This window comes from Nicotiana tabacum, chromosome 24, assembly GCF_000715075.1.
Source record: "Nicotiana tabacum cultivar K326 chromosome 24, ASM71507v2, whole genome shotgun sequence".
Taxonomy (NCBI): Eukaryota; Viridiplantae; Streptophyta; class Magnoliopsida; order Solanales; family Solanaceae; genus Nicotiana; species Nicotiana tabacum.
The window spans coordinates 81,460,753-81,478,953 of NC_134103.1; the positions used below are offsets into that span (position 1 = coordinate 81,460,753).

General features: G+C 34.8%; 2 protein-coding genes across 3 annotated transcripts; one reads left to right on the plus strand and one right to left on the minus strand.

Annotated features, from left to right (window-relative positions):
• The first annotated feature begins 8,823 nt into the window (after window positions 1–8,823).
• LOC107759045 (rhodanese-like domain-containing protein 10) lies at window positions 8,824–13,372 on the plus strand. 2 transcript variants are annotated; one of them, XM_016576912.2, is made up of 3 exons: window positions 8,824–9,064; window positions 9,146–9,380; window positions 13,076–13,372. In XM_016576912.2, exons 1-3 carry the CDS (start codon window positions 8,923–8,925, stop codon window positions 13,275–13,277), a joined length of 579 nt encoding a protein of 192 aa, XP_016432398.1. In that variant the 5' UTR covers window positions 8,824–8,922; the 3' UTR covers window positions 13,278–13,372. The 2 variants fall into 2 exon arrangements, with proteins under 2 accessions (XP_016432398.1, XP_016432397.1); XM_016576911.2 differs by having other exon boundaries at window positions 8,825–9,380.
• A 383-nt stretch (window positions 13,373–13,755) lies between these two features.
• Window positions 13,756–17,880, minus strand: LOC107759044 (phosphoinositide phospholipase C 2). Its single transcript, XM_016576910.2, has 9 exons — window positions 17,358–17,880; window positions 16,316–16,512; window positions 15,771–15,906; window positions 15,429–15,674; window positions 15,094–15,326; window positions 14,667–14,784; window positions 14,435–14,587; window positions 14,255–14,341; window positions 13,756–14,171 (listed from the first exon to the last, which is right to left on the minus strand). The coding sequence occupies exons 1-9, from the start codon at window positions 17,679–17,681 to the stop codon at window positions 13,875–13,877; spliced, it is 1,791 nt and encodes a 596-aa protein (XP_016432396.1). The 5' UTR covers window positions 17,682–17,880; the 3' UTR covers window positions 13,756–13,874.
• Between the last annotated feature and the right edge of the window lie 321 nt (window positions 17,881–18,201).

An 18,201-nucleotide genomic window follows, 5' to 3' on the forward strand; every position in this document is an offset into this window, starting at 1 on the left:
GGCTGTGCAAACCTATCCGGAATAAACGTCATTTTTTTGGGTGATGGTTGGCTATGTAGTCATTCAATGGCCTTCGTAGAAGCTCTTGACTATACTCTCCCCTTTGAAAGTGTTCCAGCAACCAGACTTGTAGCAATAGATTACAACTCTCAAAGTGTCCAAATCCTTGCTTGCACCGATCTAGAGCACAGTTAGCACAGTTAACCATTCAAATCCTTGCTTGCACCGATCTATGGAGTGCCGTCAGAGACAGGACACAGTTAACACGTTTAATCCCCAACCCCCAAGATAACTTAGAACTAAGAACACGACCAAGATAACTTAAGAAAAGATCATCTAGTAACGAAGAAGATAAATAGTAGACACTATACAGTTAAGAACATTATAGAACTGTTAAGAGACAAGGTTCATCTTAGCGGGTTTTTACCTTAATAACGCTCCAACCCGTACTAGGTTTAGCATGATGCATGTACATTTCAAGTTGGAGTAGGGTTTCTAGAATGGTCTAGACCGGTACTCCCAAGTGGACAACTTGAGAGGGAAAGGAACGGGATCGTCAATTGCACCGCTGATCGATTAGTCTACCATAAATAAGCCTTTTCGATTTAAAAAGAGTGATTTTTAGGAAAGCGTGGACAATCATCAAGCGCCGCTATGTTGATAATTGGCACGAGTGGAGTATGATGTGGAGCATGATTCATGCAGAAATAATAACATATTACCAAGCATTTGCGTGTAAAAAAAATAGTAAATAAAATAGCAAAAGTGAACATGAAAAGAAGAGAAAAGAAAAGAAGTACAAAAGAAAGAAGTCAATTTGGCTCATAAAAAATGTGCGAGAACGTAATGAAGCAGGTAAGGAAATAGGGATAATAATATATGCTATAGCAAACAAAGGAGAATAAGGAAAGGGTTGTGCATGTCATAGTAAATTTAAACAAATAAAGGAGAATAAGGAAAGGGATGTGCATGTCATAGCAAATTTAAACAAATAAAGGTGAATAAGGGAAGGGATGTGCATGTAACAAAGGAAGTAATCCACATAAGTCAAGTTTGTTATGGTAAGAGCCTAATTGTAAATCTCCAGCAGAGTTGCCATGCTGTCGCACCCCGTTTTCTCGCGAAAGCGGGTTTCGACATGTGACAACTCTTTTAAATGAGGTGTTAAAAGAGAAGAGTCGCCACCTAACGATTTTTAAGGTGCGTTAGGGCACCTATTTGCAAATAACTCTGTTTGACTAGTCAACGCCACCAAAGATCGAGTAAAGGCTCAAATTGCCTCAAAGAGAAGGTGTTAGGCACTCTTCTAGGTCCACAACTGTAGTTCCCGACCGAACTTTACACTATATGGATTATATGATTAAACTAGGCGAGCATATAAGTAAAGAAAAATATGAAAGTTGAAAGTCCTATTATAACGTAAACCAGTGTAAGGAAAAATATCATTAAACTATATGAATAATTGATACAAGTTTTAAAGATCATAAAGACTACAATTGCATTGGTCTATGACTAAGTGTGAACAACAAGCATAAAAAGGAAGGGGGATGGGGGGTCCTAAGTTTTTTAGCCTAAAGGATCACCCTGTGCGACATAAATAATACTTCACAACTCCCTTAGGGTAAGGGTTGCTCATATTATTCAGCGGGCATAAACTATCATCTCCTACTACCCAATAAATTGTTATTTAAAGGTGTTCTAATTCAATTCTAGGTCGCATCCTATGCGTGCACTACCCGTCCCATGCCTATGGTCCAGGAGGCTCTGGACCTACTATTTAGGTAGTTCTAGACTTTACTTAGGTTGTCCAAAATGATAAAACTAGTCGCACATTCAAAATAAGTAGGACTGCACATAATAGCAATGAGGGGCTTATGTTAGCCTCCGCACATAGCAACAAAGGCACAAAAACAGATTTCAGATTATGCAGTGAGGAGTCGTGAGCAATTTTAGAATCAAGATGTATGAAGGTCATTTAAAACCTATAGGCATGGCTTCTATATGGCCACATGGATTAATAAATCTCATGGGCAGTGCTGCTACTTAGATTATCGAAATTACAGATTATAAGTGTTATTAAAGCCTATAGACATGATCTCTAGGTGGTTCGCGCCTGAGGCAGTGAAGCCATTGGAAACTCAGAATCACTCATTTCTTATCATATTGGCATGCTTTCTAAGCGAGTAGCAATATCTTATAGGTAGGTTCTCTAGTAGTTGATATTTGGACACAAATTCATCATGCTTATTCCTATATGCATGTTGTCTAGTCGGGCAGTGTGACAAGAGCAACAAAACGACAATTTGATTAATCAATTAAGGCCCTATAGACATGGTATCTAGATGAGTATCGATGGAAGCAGATCTTAATTATTTAACACGATCCTATAGGCATGTTATCTAACAAGCGCACATCAACAACACAAGTTGAGCAAATAATCAATGATATTTGAATCCTATAGGCATGCTATCTAATAGTGTATAGAAATAAAGCATGTGAACAAGGGAAATATTTATATTTTTTAGACATGTTTCTGATGTTAGCAGGTAATGCATTTAGGTTCCTATAGGCATGCTTTCTATCAGTGTACAGAAAGTAGAGCATGTCAAACAAAGTAACAAGTAAAGCAAATACACCCTATGGGCATGTTTTCTACCTATTCATGTGAGAATTAAAGTACCCTAGCAGATCTTAATTATTTAACACGATCCTATAGGCATGTTATCTAACAAGCGCACATCAACAACACAAGTTGAGCAAATAATCAATGATATTTGAATCCTATAGGCATGCTATCTAATAGTGTATAGAAATAAAGCATGTGAACAAGGGAAATATTTATATTTTTTAGACATGTTTCTGATGTTAGCAGGTAATGCATTTAGGTTCCTATAGGCATGCTTTCTATCAGTGTACAGAAAGTAGAGCATGTCAAACAAAGTAACAAGTAAAGCAAATACACCCTATGGGCATGTTTTCTACCTATTCATGTGAGAATTAAAGTACCCTATCCCCTTTTTTCACTAATTTTCCCATCTGTTTTGTTTATAATTTATTACAGACTCAAAATAATGAATACCAGTGTAAATATTACATACTGTAAGACTACATGCTCAATAAACAGAGCAGGCCCAAAAGAGAAATAACCCAGCACTGTCTGGGCCTTCAACAAGCTTACTTTTCAACCGAATAGCAGACCCAGATCCAAACACACCTCAAACAGGAGAGCGAATCAATTGCACAACTCGGGGCCACACATGAACTCATATGAGGCCTAGGTGGAGGACCCATGTACACGCTCAACCACATGAGTTAACAAACCATACGTAGCAACCAATTGACAACTCTGAAATTTATTAACAATAATACATCATAGGGACACGATTACATAAACATATCGGTACTTATTTTTTAGAAGCTAAGGGAACAAAATTGGTCAAACAAAAGGGATTGAACATGCCAACTAAGTGGAAGAGCGAGAATCAGCTTTAACATGGCAAGTTTGACATAGAAAATTAAAACCATATTGAGCAATCATTCAACAAAGGGAAGGGTATAGCATGATGAACATAATCACACATTAAGAGGACTTAAGAAGCAGGTCTATTGGGTTAATAGGGTAAACACACACACACATGCTAAGTTTCCAGAAATCAAGTTTATCATAAGGTATCTACCAGAATTAGGCAAAAATGACTTTAGACATATGAGTTTTAATCATGGCAGTTATAGTCAGAGGGATAGCAATTTCACATGCAGATTTCTAACATGGGATCCTAAAATGATCACAAGTAATACAACAACAACCTAGCGGCATGGTCTACAACAAACCATAACAGTGCCAAAATCCAGAGAACTCATGAAAGCATATCGACTTAAGAGGAATAGGACAGGCAAGCATAATAACTCAGACCTGTTATCCATACATAAGAGAAGAAGCTAACATGAAAATTTACTCTAGAAGCAATGTTAAAGACATAGGATTAACAAGTAGATGGATACGATTATCAGGGTCACAGATAGTAGAGAAGCATGTTTAAGACAATATTGCAGCATGAGATTCAATGATCATGGTCAGTTTGCACAGAAAACAGTACATAATACAAAAAATTTGAGCAAGTTCTGGACATGTGAGGATCCCCTCAGAGTTTCAGTACAAGAATCCAAGGTGAGGGACTCATGACAAACAACAAGTGATCATAATAGCAGGGCAGGCTTAGGGTTATCAAAACAATTCAAGTTGCACACACAAAATGGCATGCATTGAAGCCTAGAATTCAGGCACGTTTAAATGCTAGAGAAGCACAAAAGAGTAGTTCTAAGGCAAACATGAATGCGAACAAAGGCAAACAATAGCATATTGATTCATAAAGGCCTAAGTGACATGAGTGTATAAAAATATGAACATAAGTAAAGAATGGAATTGTGGAGTCTCTGTACTCACCAGTTGTAAATTAACGAACACGTAGATGAGAAAATTAAGTTCCAGCAGCGATGAAAGAATATCAATATTCCCCAAAATCCCAATGCGTCAAAGTTCCCAAGGGTTTCAAGTGAACCACGGGCAATGCTCGCACTGAGAAAAGAACAACAATCGATTTCTGGTGGCCTTGACTTTCAGCCGGCCAAAGGTTTAATTTTCAGAATAGTGTAAGGCAAGAATAAGAAAGACAGTAGTAGTTTTCTTTTTTAGCGATTGGAGTCTGACCAAAGGGAAAATTGGGGATGGGCTTATATAGTGTTGAAATTGAATGAACAAACAAGGAAAACAATCGATTAAACATAAATAGGGAAAGAAAATATCGCATGCAATCAGTAACAGAGCCGACAAAGGTGAGACAAAAATTTCAAACCCTAGTTGAGTCCAGTGGCCATGAATTTGATCGAAAATACAAGAATCGTTCATTGTAGAGTATATATAGATGAAAAATCAGCCAAATTTTCACAAAATTAGAATCAAATCAGACCCGTCTTGAAAGGTGATATTTACCAAAGTTAGGTAAATACTAAGTAATATCATGAACGCATGAGTAGTAGCAAAATAAGGTAAGAGAATCACGAAGGGATTCCATATTGGGTCCGGATTCGAAGAGGATCTAGAGATACGGCGGGTAGGGTTCGTAAAGAATGAGAGGGGAATAGAGAGAGTAGAGGCGGCTGAAGTGTGAAAAATGGGATTAGGATTAGAGGGGAAGGATATATGGAAAGGGGTTAGTTTATTAGGGGTCGTTGATCATTTGAGATCAACGACCAAGATAGAAAGGGGAGCGGGGCAGGTCGTTTAGACGAGTCGCGACTGGGTTGATCGCAGGGGTCGTTTGAATTGGGCTGGAGTGTTGGGCTAATGATTTAGGCCAAATTTGGTACGAAATTAGCCCTATATTGGGGCTATAAATTAAATATGCGAAATTATTTTTTTTTAAAAATAATTTATAAAAGAAATTAATAAACAATAAAAACATCACTTATGCGGTAAAATAATTTAGAATACTAGATTGACATTATAAAAATATAAAAATGCTATTTTAGTATAAATAATATAATAAATATAATTATGTATAGAATATATGCCATTATTGCGAAATTGTGTAAAATATCTTTAAAATACAAATATAATTATATAAGACAAAGTAAAATATTATGGAGCATATATACGGATACAAATAATAAATTTGGATGATTAAATCATTCTAAAATAATTTAAAGAGATAATTTATAAGTAATCAAGTAATTTAAATGCAAGGAAATCAATTTTTAAAGCTCTAAAAATTATGGAAAATTATAGGAAATACTTGTATAACTCTTGTAAATTAAGTAATGATGCAAAATGCCATTTGAAAGTATATATACTTATTTTAAAAATATGAGGGCGAAATTGGGTATCAACAATAAGTTAGGATATAATTGGGAAAAAAGAAGGAAATAATCTCACCACACCAAATCGGTTGTTTAAAAAAATGAGACTTTTCATTATTCCGAAACAATGAATTTAACAAAACAATATAACCAATTTTAATGAAACAATCAAAATAAATATTATTTTGGGATAACAATACAATACGATAAAATGAGTAACAACCATCCAAACAAGTTGTTAAAGAATTAAAGGGTAATTGAGAGGAAGTTTAGCGCAGCAAACAAAAATAACCCCCCACCCCCCCCCCCTCCAAAAAAAAAAAAAAAACAAGAACAAAGCATTAGAGTTTGACAAAACGGAGGCTACAGTAGCTGTCAAATATGTTTTGAGAACGACAAGTAAAGAGAAAAATGAAGAAACTGAAGAAATTTACAAATTCAGCAATTTCAATTGAAAACAGAGAGGGAAAAGAAGAGAAACATAGAGATTTGGGGGCGCTCATATCAACAAAATTGTTTTGGACTGCAACGAACTAAAAGCCACATAATAGCACTTGATAACTCTAAGCACTTTTGAGTACTGCAGGTACCATCTAAACTCCTTAACTGAGTAATGTGTACAAATTTTTTAAGCAGTTCTTTTCTGAAAATTTAGCAGTTGACAGAGGTACATGTGTATGAATTTTGGTGAAGAATTGGAGGAATAAATTATATGAACTAAGTCAAATTGATAGATTATGAACTAGTTGAATTAATCATAGCTTGGGTACAAAAAAATATTTAATTTGATGAGTTGACGGTCAAACATAAACCCCGAGATTTGGGTATCTTATATTAGTTATAAATTAGCCTAAACAAGAAAATTAATACGAGATCGATATGATGTGGTTATAGATTGATCGAAGGAAGTCGTATGGATTGCTCGAGGTGATACATTTAGTATTTCGACACGAGTACAGTAAGTAGTAACTTTACCGCAATTTATTTTTTTATAACTTACATGATTTACACAGGATTTTTAATATAAACATGTTATCGATTATTTTGAAAATTTGCATGTGGGACAAGTCTTTTACTCGATATGATACCGAAATAATTATTTGAGATTATTACATTTGTTATAAATATTCTCACTATTACTAGACATGTTTTACTGTTACTTGAGATATGATTACCGTTACCGGAATGGAATTATATGATTTGATAAGAATTGAAATGCCCTGTATTATTTTGAAAATGCTTTCATATGAATATATAACTGTCTACAAAAAAAAAAGTATAAATGTGAGGAGACTTTGAAGGATCCCATAGCTAACAGCGGGTTCGTTAGACCTGGTGCACCTTGTATTTACAGATTAACGATTACAGTTATAGCTCTCACTAGTGAGAAGGTAGAACTAGCATACAATTATTGTTTTCCCTCGAGTAGGGACCTATAATTATATTTGACTCCTTTTACGAAGGGGTCCACACAGTGATACAGATTACATGATCATTTCTTGAAAATCTCCCAAATATAAAGAATTTCTATGACACGGTATTTACCGAGTTATTAACGATTTGTTAAATTAATTTCGGTTACAGGAAGTACATGAATAGACTGATTATATTTATCATTTTTGAGAGGGAATTTTATTTTTATGATAGTTTCTGATTATTATTATAGAGGCATATTTTCTGACTTGTTCCCAATTAAAAACGGTTGTGGTTAAGTGTTATTACTTACTGAGCTAGCGACTCACTCCCCGCTATTTTTTCAGAGACAGCAGTTGACGCAAGCGAGAATTTCGTTGATTAGAGTACACGAGTTGATAGTTCCTGGTGAGCCCCGCACTTGTTCGTGTGGCCGAAGAGTTTATTTATTGTTATCGCCTTTTCTTTGAACTCTTAGAGTCGCTCCATAGTCATTCTTTTAGTGTCATGAGTATTCTTTCGTTATTATAGACTTATGATGAGTATTGCACTTTCTTATCGAATTTGGAGATAAATTAGTATTTCTGGCTGTTAGTGTGTGAATTATTAATAGTTGAGACTTGTTGTGGTAATTGATAAAGCTATTGTTGGTTGGATTTATATTAGGATATTTGGTTGTTGATTTTGAGACATGAATTTTTTTTGGATAGTCCAAAAATAGAAAAAAATTTGTCCATTTTTCTATAAAATATCGATGAGGCTTACTTAGGGGCACTTGCTCCTAAGTGCCGGTCATGATCCTAATTTGGATCGTGACATTATATCTTCTTCTTCCTCCGCAACAAATATTTTTTTTTAGAAAGTAAAATGCAATAAATTATACTGGGTATATTCACATCAGACTAGCCATCCTATCAGAAATAATGCTTATATTACAATATCTAAATTATTAATTTTTACATTGCCAATTCCAAAATAATAATTAAGGGAGGGTTGCTAGTTTTTTATTAAAAAAAAAGATTAAGAGGATTATTTATGTGTTTTTAGTCGTTCACTTGTACTTTTCGAATCGCATCTTGTACTCTTTACAATAAAAATACGCAATGTAACGGGGCGGAAGTATATATGCGGGCCCTCCTAAACTCAAAGTTATTTATAGTTTGTTTGACCAAGCTAAAAGTATTTTTTTTTTTTTAATTTTTTTTTTTTAAAGTTAAAGTATTCGGTCAAACTTTTAGAAAAAAAAAATATATTTTCGAGTAAAAGCAGAAAAAAATAATTTATTTCCAAAAGCACTTTTTTGAAAAGCACTTTTGAAAAAAATAAACTTAGAGGCGATTTTTAAAAACTTATCAAACACTAATTATTACTCAAAAATGCTTATTAAATTAATTAGTCACAAAAATGCTTTCGAAAAAAAATACTTTTCAAAATAAGTGACAAAAGTACTTTTGAAAAAAAAAATACTATTCAAAACAAGGTGATTTTTACTTCTCGGTCAACCAGGCTATTATTCTGAGTCTTCTTTTTATTAAATGAAAGAATTTAAGAAGGAAAAAAGAGAAATCAAAACATGATAAGGTAAGTCCAAAACAAGTTCTTTCACGATAAGGTGCAGACTGTGTATTGTAAAAGAAAGGAAGCGAAAAAAAGATGGCATTAATTCAACTACAATCCTCCATTTTAAAGTACAACAAACAGCTCCAAATTCCATCTTTTTCTACTGCCTCTCAACGCTCAACAATTCTGAGAATTAATGCAGTTTCCGTCAACGGACAACAACTAATACAGTCAGGTAAAGTACGTCCTATATTACCAAAAGAAGCAGGTACAGCCATTGAAACTGAAGGTTATATTTTACTTGACATTAGACCAGAATGGGAAAGAGCTAAAGCAAGTGTTTCGGGTTCGGTACACGTGCCACTTTTTTTAAAGGACATGGATAATAGCCCCATTACTCTGTTGAAGAAATGGGTTCATTTTGGTTATATTGGGGCTTGGACTGGCCAGAATTTTACAATGATTAACGATGATTTTGTTAAGCAAGTTGAACAGCAAATTCCTGATAAGGATAATGCTAAGGTCCTTGTGGCTTGTGGAGAAGGACTCAGGTCAGTATCTGTCATTAATCACGATTTAACTTGAATTTTTATAGTAGTAAAGTTCTTTTCACCAAGTTACATGTAGTTATATTTTAGGTAATTTGGTTGTGTAAACTTTGTTTTACAATTTTACACTGTCATAGTAGAGAAGATAAAATCGATTTGTCAAGCTATTGCTTTAAGGGAAACTACCAAGTTTGTCCTTTTAGAGCAACAATATTATCAATATTAGCCGATTGATAAAATATTACTAATAATTGCCTGATACTACTAATATTAGCCAATTGATTCTTAGCATTTCGGTGACCGTAAGTTTTTCCTTTTTGTATATTGATGATGTTAATCCTATACTCTGTAATCGTTTCTTTTCATTAATTTTTTGTTTTTTGTTTTGTTTTGTTTTATTTTATGTTGTATTTAAGCTCTTATTCGTCTTGTTTAATTCTAGTCGATCTTAACAGTAATAAAAACTAACCAAGTTGATGGTTAACTCTTAAATATCAATTTCAGTTAGACAAAATAAAATCATAGATGACATCATCTTTCTTTTATGATAAATATTAAAACTAAAAAGGCTTCTGTGCAAAAAACGGGGTGTGGAACCAAATCCCACAGCCAGAGCCTATTCCAAAATAAGGTTTCTAGAGGATTTTAAGTGCTTGTTAAGTGCTTTGCCTCTATGGGCATTGGAAGAGCCATATTTTACCTGTAACTCTTCTTTCTTTGTGTTGATAGATAGTCTAGCTTACTGAGGAGGTTATATTAACCCGAAAAAAGTGATCCAAAAATGGATTTGACCTAGCTCCACCCTAAGATAAGAGGGTTTCCCCCCTCAGGTAAGGGAATAGAGCTAACTGCATCGGATAAAATAGCAATTCCTAGTCCGAATCCTAGATCTTGTTCACGCTTGAAAGCAGCAACTCTTCTTCCAATTTCGTACATCAAATTGTTTTAATGTGTCACTTTTTAAAGTAAATTAGATAGAACGTTGAGTGAGGAATCCTAAGAGGAAGAATTGAGGTACAACCTAGTGAAGAAAAAGCCTAACTCCATTGTGTTGCCTAGCTTATTTAAGTTATGAATTTTTTTATATTCAACTGCTAGCGTATTTTTTCATTTCCGTTGTGTTTATAATTGTGTTAGGTGTGAGGTGTTAGTAGTCATTTGCTAGCGTATTTTTCCAATTCCTTTATGTTTATACTTAGTTGGGTTTCAGTAGTAAACTGCTAGCGTAATTCTGATGTTTCGAGTGAATGTTGTTGGAATAAATTGGGTACATCTCAAGGAGTTTGAATCTTGATTTTTGGACGATTTGATAGAGATTTGAGGTAGTTTGAATTGAAAATTGAGCCAAAATCAAAGTGAAAGATGAACATGGAAAAAAATGAGATGTGTATCCTCTTATGTATCCATATGTATCAAATATGTATCTCATGTGCATCCATGTATACATGTGTGTGAGATACATGTGTCACAAAAAAAAAATTTAAACTCGATTTTAACTACAAATTTGACTCCAAACGAGTCTAAATCATCTTCAATCTTCCTCAAATTTTGTATATTACCTCATCTATATGTTTTTAACGAATTTCAATCAAACCCATTGAAAAATAATTATTTTTACTATTTTTAGGTGACTTTCACTATTAGTGTATGGAAGTACTTGAACTCAAACAATAATATCCTGTAGAGTTTAAATTTGTGATACAAACTAGATGATTAAGCAAGCAAAGGGAAAAACGACCTTGTTAACCACCTTTTGCAATGCTAAGGAAAGAGAGGAACATGCAATTTCTACGTTATCTTTGTGTAAAAATCAAAGTATGGGCAATTTTAGTTTCTGAAATTCTTCGAGATTAAACAAACAAGAAAGATGACATAAAAAAGAGAACCTTGAAGGAAGTTCAGGATTAACCAAATAAGACTTTTAACAATCGAAAGATTACAGGCAGCTATTTAAATTTTGCAATTTTTTGTGGCTATTTTTGGTAATCAATGCTCGCCGGCTAATTGTTGGTAAGTTTGAGCAAATTTCGGCTATTTCCGTACTTTCCCCTTGCTTTTATTCATCAATTTATAGGCCCATAACCCGAATCGGACCTGGGATTAAATACAGTGCTTACATCTCTTGAATACAGTGCTTATACTATTCTTTTTAAATTTTATAGACATACTATAATAGGCGTTCAAGGAAGTGGATACACCTGCATTTATGTTCTGAATAAGCCTGTGGCCGTAATGTAATTTAGCTTCTTCCAATTTGGATTTTTGAAAGTTTACCTTATTTGAATATGGTAGTCCGGTGCACAAAGTATCTCGCGTTCACCCAAGGTCCAGGAAAAGGACCGGACCCAAAGTGATGTGATGTAGATAGTCTACCTAATGCAAGTATTAATGGCTGCTTCCACGGCTCGAACCTGTGACTTATTGATTTACCATATTTGAATGTACAGCATAAATAATGAGTTGCATATCAGGGGTGTGCATTTTTTGCAGTTTAGTTAGCAGGAGATTGTTTAGGCTGGATCGACATAGAGGAATTCACCATTTAATGTTTGTTGATTCAGAATCAATGCTGTATATTCCCCTTTTTCGAAAAAAAAAATCACCTATACATGCAGGCCGATAGTCGATTAGTAAAGGGATGGCAAGCGGTGCGGACGGTGCGGTGCGGGACGGGTTTTGTATTAACCCGCAAAATTTCAACCCGCCCCGTCCCACTCACCGCCCTGCATAGTATTTCCACCCGCATCTATCCGCCCCGCACTCACACCCGCGTTCATCCGCCCCGCCCCGCTTAGCTTCCTTTCTTTTGGCTGGAATTTTTTATGTCTAACCTAGGTGATTTTGCTTAATAATTGCAGCTGTTTATGGGCTGAAAAAGATTGCTTAATCTATAGTGAGCCACTGCCGTCACACATTATAAACAAAATAATTTTTTTATTTCATGGGTGGTGTTGAAGTCAAAAGAAAATGTTTATTACAAATTTAATGCCGTGTATTTAAATTAAAATACAAGAAGAATGATACTTGTTGAATTTTCATGCTAGACATTTCTGTTTGTCTAATATACTTTAATTATTTTGAGAACGAATAAAGCAATTTGAAAAGATAAAGAAGGAAAAAGCTATAATACCGAGTAGTTTGTTATTTTCTTTTGCCGTCTCATATTATTAAGAAGCAATTATTCCATATTTTTATCATCCCTGCTTTCTTTATGTCAATTGTTGTGATCATATGTGTCCGACAGAATACATTACAGGTAATAAATCGATGTTTGAGAATGAAGACCCGCAACCCGCAAGAATATTTTTTTTTAAAACATCAAACCGCCCCGTCCCGCATAAGTTCAAATCCGCACCGCCCCATTGCCATCCCTATTAGTAATTGATGAATAATCGATTAATAATTGAGGCATAGTTAATTGGTTGCTTGAGCCGAGGGTCTATCGAAAACAACCTCCTGCCTTCACAAGGTAGGGGTAAGATTTGCGTACACACTACCCTATCCAGACCCCCTATGGGACCACACTGAGTTTGTTGTTGTTGTTGCATAGTTAATTGATTGACATGTACTCTATTTCTGTTTGCAGTATAATTTAAGTATGCTCAATTGTTCTACTACATAAACCTAGAAGTTCTGCCAATGTGCATTAGTTTCAGATATATATTGGACAAGTCTGAACTTTATGGCTGTATGTATAGGTCTTTGATGGCTATTTCAAAGTTACATAAGGGAGAATACAGGAATTTGGCATGGTTAGTTGGTGGATTTACTCGTGCTTCTGATAGCGATTTTCCAGCAGTAGAAGGCCCTGAAAAGTTACAATATGCTACCATAGGAGGTGTGTCATATTACTTACTTCAATTGCTTGTATTGCTTAAAGTTGTGGGGAAGGAAAGTTGATATAATTGTCCATGATGGTGTGTATTATCTTTCTGAGATATTGTATATTGATTAAGCAGTTGAAACTTAGACTATGTGAATTGAAGTGTTCCTCATTTTGTTTTTGTCTTCTTTTTGCTTAATAACACAAGATTGCTGGTGCTCCAGATCTATTAACACATTTTTACAAGTGAACCATTAACTAATGCATTAGGGTAGGCTGTCTACATCACACTCTTAGGGTGCGGCCCTCCCTTGGACCCTGCGTGTACACGGGATGCCTTGTGCACCGAGCTGTCCTTAACTGTTAGTTAATCTCATGAAATGCAAATATTTTGGAATTTCAAGTGCATAACTTGAATGGTTCCTTTATCCCCTATTTCTAGGAGATCATCAGTGGTTACCCTTACCTCTAACAATCTTTGGAAATGAAGGCGCCCTCCCAACTGAGCAAGCCTCGCTTGTCCATAGCAAGAATGGTAGGACAAAACAGTTGAACTTTGCACTTAAAGAACTCCAACTTTAGGAGATGATTTATCTGATAAATGATTTATAAAATCCAGTACATATCTTGGATATACAATGAAAGATGCAATTTTCTAGTATACACGTGAAACATTATTTTACAAATTCGAAGCGCATAAGTAGTTTAACAGAAGGATATTTCTCTCCCTTTTCATTGTAAAGAGGTACTGCTCGTATTCCTGTTCTGAGCTCTGAAACAGGAATGCAAGTTTGTCCACCAAAATCATCGATCTCTGACATATCATACTCATGGACTTCTACACGAAGCAATGCAATCTCTGGAACTGTCAATGAGAACTCAAATTCATCATTCCATGTTGGTACCCAGTTATCCTCTATTGGCCTGGTTTTCTTAACTCTTGAATCTGCAGGGACTCCAGCAATACCAATCTACATTAAAAAGAAACGAATCTGTCATAAACAAAAAATCAAATGCAAACTTTAAAGTTGGAATGAAAATATATTAGGCCAACCTTGACATAGAAGTCTGGTGGAGAATATATATCAAAGTGTGTACGTTTAAAGTCCAAATGCCAACCTCTTCCCATGTATATCTTCACCTGAAAATTAAACCATGCTAAGTTTTATTACATATACTCTAATAAATGCAGAGAATTCACATATCTCGAATAAAAGATGAACTGTTCTTCCACCTTCAGGGTGGTTTTCACTGATAAGAGCCGTTTAGGATCATGGACCTCATTATTTGGACCGTCTTTTAAGAGAAGTTCTGGTTTTTTGACATAACCACAGCCACCATTTGCTCGGAACATCCCTTGCATTAACCACAAAGGCCTCCCATTTCCCTGGTGCAAGAAGACAATTGTATTATTACACTTAACAACGATACAACGAAAAAGTAATTGCAAAGAAATTCTTAGGAACCTGCATGTTAAATGCAACCATCTGAGCTCCATGCATCCATCCTATTAGTGGATTGTAATTGGAAGAGTCGACTCGTATACCTTTTGGATATACTCTTAGCAAGTTTCTCTGAGTAAACCTTAATGTAGAAATTCAACAGTGCAAGATGTTGAAAGACAGATTAATTAGTCAGCTCTGAGAAAGAAAAACAATGAACTGTTTTCTTGAACAAACAACAACATGCACACCAAAGGCTTCAGTAGTTTCTGGTCCAACTAAATTTTCAAAAGTAAAGCAGAATTAGGTCACCAAAATTCTGAAATACCAAGTATAGTCAACGGGAGATCTAATATTGTCTTTGTGTAAGTAAGCATAGCATATCATAGACATTCATGTACACGTAGACACAAGGTTGACAAAAGAACAGAACTTTTGATTTTGCGTTCACCTGATTAACTCTTTCCCATGTTTGAGGGCAACATTTGTGAGCTTTTCTTCATTCAAGCTAATGCGTTTCACCTTAATAGGATCTATGGTTAGCCATTCACTTGTTGGACCTTTTGATTTTGCTCCTTGAATGGCAATCAAGTGTTTATACTCAGGAGCTGTATTCTGCTGTATATTGGGGTTCTCATGATGAGAATCAGCTTCCTCGTCTTGACATTCTCCATTTTCTTTGTTCTGCAAAGTGGTATAATTTAGTCTAAATAGGAAAGTGTCCAAGTGCTCAGTTTTGGTCAAGATCAAAACAATGATTTTCTTTAGTATTTCTATGAAGATCACCTCATATAAAGCTATCAGTTTTTGTGTAAGATCGGAAATTTCAGCTCCCCATGCTTTCTCCTCTAATGATTTCTTCCCCTTCTGAGAACCATTATCTTTCTCATCTGGTTTCTTAGTTTCAAGATATTCTTTTGGTGGTTTAGTTGAGATGATAACCCGCCCCTTCAACGATTCTGGAGAAGGGAATTCTGACAAGCATTCTGCCCCACAGGTGAACAGCATATCTCCAAATATTTGAGTGACCATCTAGAGATGAACTTAAAAATGGTTAAACTTAAACCGACATTAAAACTTAGAAGCATGAGACATGATCTTGGTGCTTTGTAGTAGGCATAAGCTTACCTCAGCTACTTTTGCCTGAAGATTAGGAGTGAGGTGGTCTTCTAGAGTTAAAATTACAGGATATTCAGATGCCACAAAAGCATGTTCCTTTATTGATTTCAAACATTGGATAAGTTCCACTGGAGGTGTTAGTGTCCTGCATTATCAAAACGTTTCGCTAAAAGATGGAATTGGAAAAAGAAAAAAGGGTATCAGGGCTAGTCCTTAGATACTATTGAGTGAAACATGTTGAACCGTGTGACCCTCTTAAGCTTTTAGATAAAGCACACTTTTAATTGTATCTTCAACACGTCTCCTCACATGTGAATCTGATTTTTTTTCTCCATGGCAGAGCAAATGAGAAATTCTTTTTTGTAATGGATGACAGTGAGACTTAAACTCAAGACCTTTATATGCTCTGATAACATATTGAATTGTGTGACCATCTCATCTAACGACTCTTCTTTTAAAGATAGTTGAACAATGAAAACTTTTTGAGCATATATATGCGAAAAATAATGTACACTCCGCCTTTAAGTTTGCAGTAAGAGGAAGTAAAGCATTACCCTCCATGAAGGATATCCACATTGTCTTTCGAGGAATTCGGCCACATGTCTAATTCAATAACTCGGACACCTCGCTGCAACGCCTTTATTATAGGCACATCGCTGCAGTCACTATTGAGTTGATTTCCGGTGAGATAGGTATTGTGACTGGTGTAAATGAAATAGTGAGACAAAGGAGCAGTCATGTCATGGTGCACCTGCAATGCAAGAAAGTAGAATTATTGATAGACATCATAATGATATAAAAAGCTAAGCTTCTGAGCTTCAAAGAAATTGGGAAGCGAAAAGCTAAAAAGTATCAGATTATAAGCTTAAAGACGGAGACTGAATATACTCTCCTTTTGGCAGAAGGAAGAATATGAAAAATCAGCTGATTGAATTTCTCTTGGCAAACCTTGTTCTTTTGATCTTGTTCAATATTTTGGTGCTTCACAACTTCCATAGTCAGGGGCGGATGCAATGTGGTAGATGCGGGTTCAATTGAACCCATAACTTTAAAAATATAATGGTTTCAATGTTAAAAATCTTAAAAGTTGAACCCTTTTAAATTCTGGATCCGCCTCTGCGAAGACCATAGTTACTAGATGCGGTCAAAGCTACGTTGTTTGGCTACAAAATAAAGGTTAGTTGCCTTGCAAAAGGTGATTATAAAATACACTTGTAGATAGTTATATCAAGTATATGGAGTTCATAATAGGATTTTAGATTTGATAACCACCTTCTTATTACTTTTCCCTTTACTGATTTACTGCTCTTTCTTCTGTACTGATCTGAAACAGTTATTTACTACTCTTTCATCTACAAGACAGGAAACCGTGATTGCATCTAAAAGAAAGATTTGACCAAAATAATTAAAACTGCAAATAAAGATAAGTAGAAAATAAATCTTATCTTCTTTTATATTAGATGATTTAGTACTAGTAATAGTCAACAAAGCAATAAAATATATAATCAAGTTAAGGAGCACTTACATCACCAAATGAAAGTCTTTTTTTTTTGGCTTTGTGCAAAAAGAATAACTATTATAGTAGTAATTCTTTACCTTTTTGTGTGGGGAGAGAGAAGCATTAGCATCACTGAAGAGATACCGAAAAAAGCCATCAAGATTGAGACCTTTTCTATGAAAAACAATATTAAGATGCTCATGAACAAGTTTAAGTGCAGATTCTAATATAAATTCAGCTTCTTCTTTTGTAACTTTATCTTCACTCTGCACATCTTTCAAGAATTGGTATAAATGTTCTGCAGTCATAATACCATTTTCTGAGTATCTGTCAAACAAATCCTTGATCTCATTAGGTGGCTCAGCTTCTTTCATCTTGAACTTCCTCTGAAAACAGCATATTCTGTATGTTTGTTTAGACATTTTTGTCAAATTTATTTTTCTACAAGAGAAAGAGAATTGGGAAAGAAAATGGAGAGCCCCCCTCCCTTTTGTGATACCTTTTACTTTCTAGTGCTTATATGTTTTGTTTGCTATTTTTTTGGCTCTTTAAGTAGCGAGATTTTTTCAGTAGAATCCCATGAGAAGATCCTATAAATATAATTAGGTGGTTCTTTCAGTGAAATGAAAGTCACTAGACAAAGAATTTAAAGCAGACCACAAAAGTGGGATACTTGTTCAATAATTTGATTGTGATAAGTATTGCGTAAATAGTAATTTGCATGAGTAGCTTCATCAAGTTAATCCTTCTAACCTACTAGTTACCAATCCAAAAAAAAAAAATAAGAAAAGGAAATCACATGATAACAACTTTACCAGTAACCCGTCATATGATTTATTAATATGACGGAAGCAGATTTTTAGTCAAACATATATATATATATATATATATATATATATATATATATATATATATATATATATATATATATATATATATATA

Coding starts and splice junctions, on each gene's coding strand:
- LOC107759045 (XM_016576911.2), top strand. CDS start 8,923: ATGGCATTAATTCAACTACAATCCTCCATTTTAAAGTACAACAAACAG. Junction 9,381..13,075: donor GCTTGTGGAGAAGGACTCAG/GTCAGTATCTGT, acceptor CTGTATGTATAG/GTCTTTGATGGCTATTTCAA.
- LOC107759044 (XM_016576910.2), bottom strand. CDS start 17,681: ATGTCTAAACAAACATACAGAATATGCTGTTTTCAGAGGAAGTTCAAG. Junction 15,907..16,315: donor GTGGATATCCTTCATGGAGG/GTAATGCTTTAC, acceptor TTGATAATGCAG/GACACTAACACCTCCAGTGG. Junction 14,588..14,666: donor TGGTTGCATTTAACATGCAG/GTTCCTAAGAAT, acceptor TTCTTGCACCAG/GGAAATGGGAGGCCTTTGTG.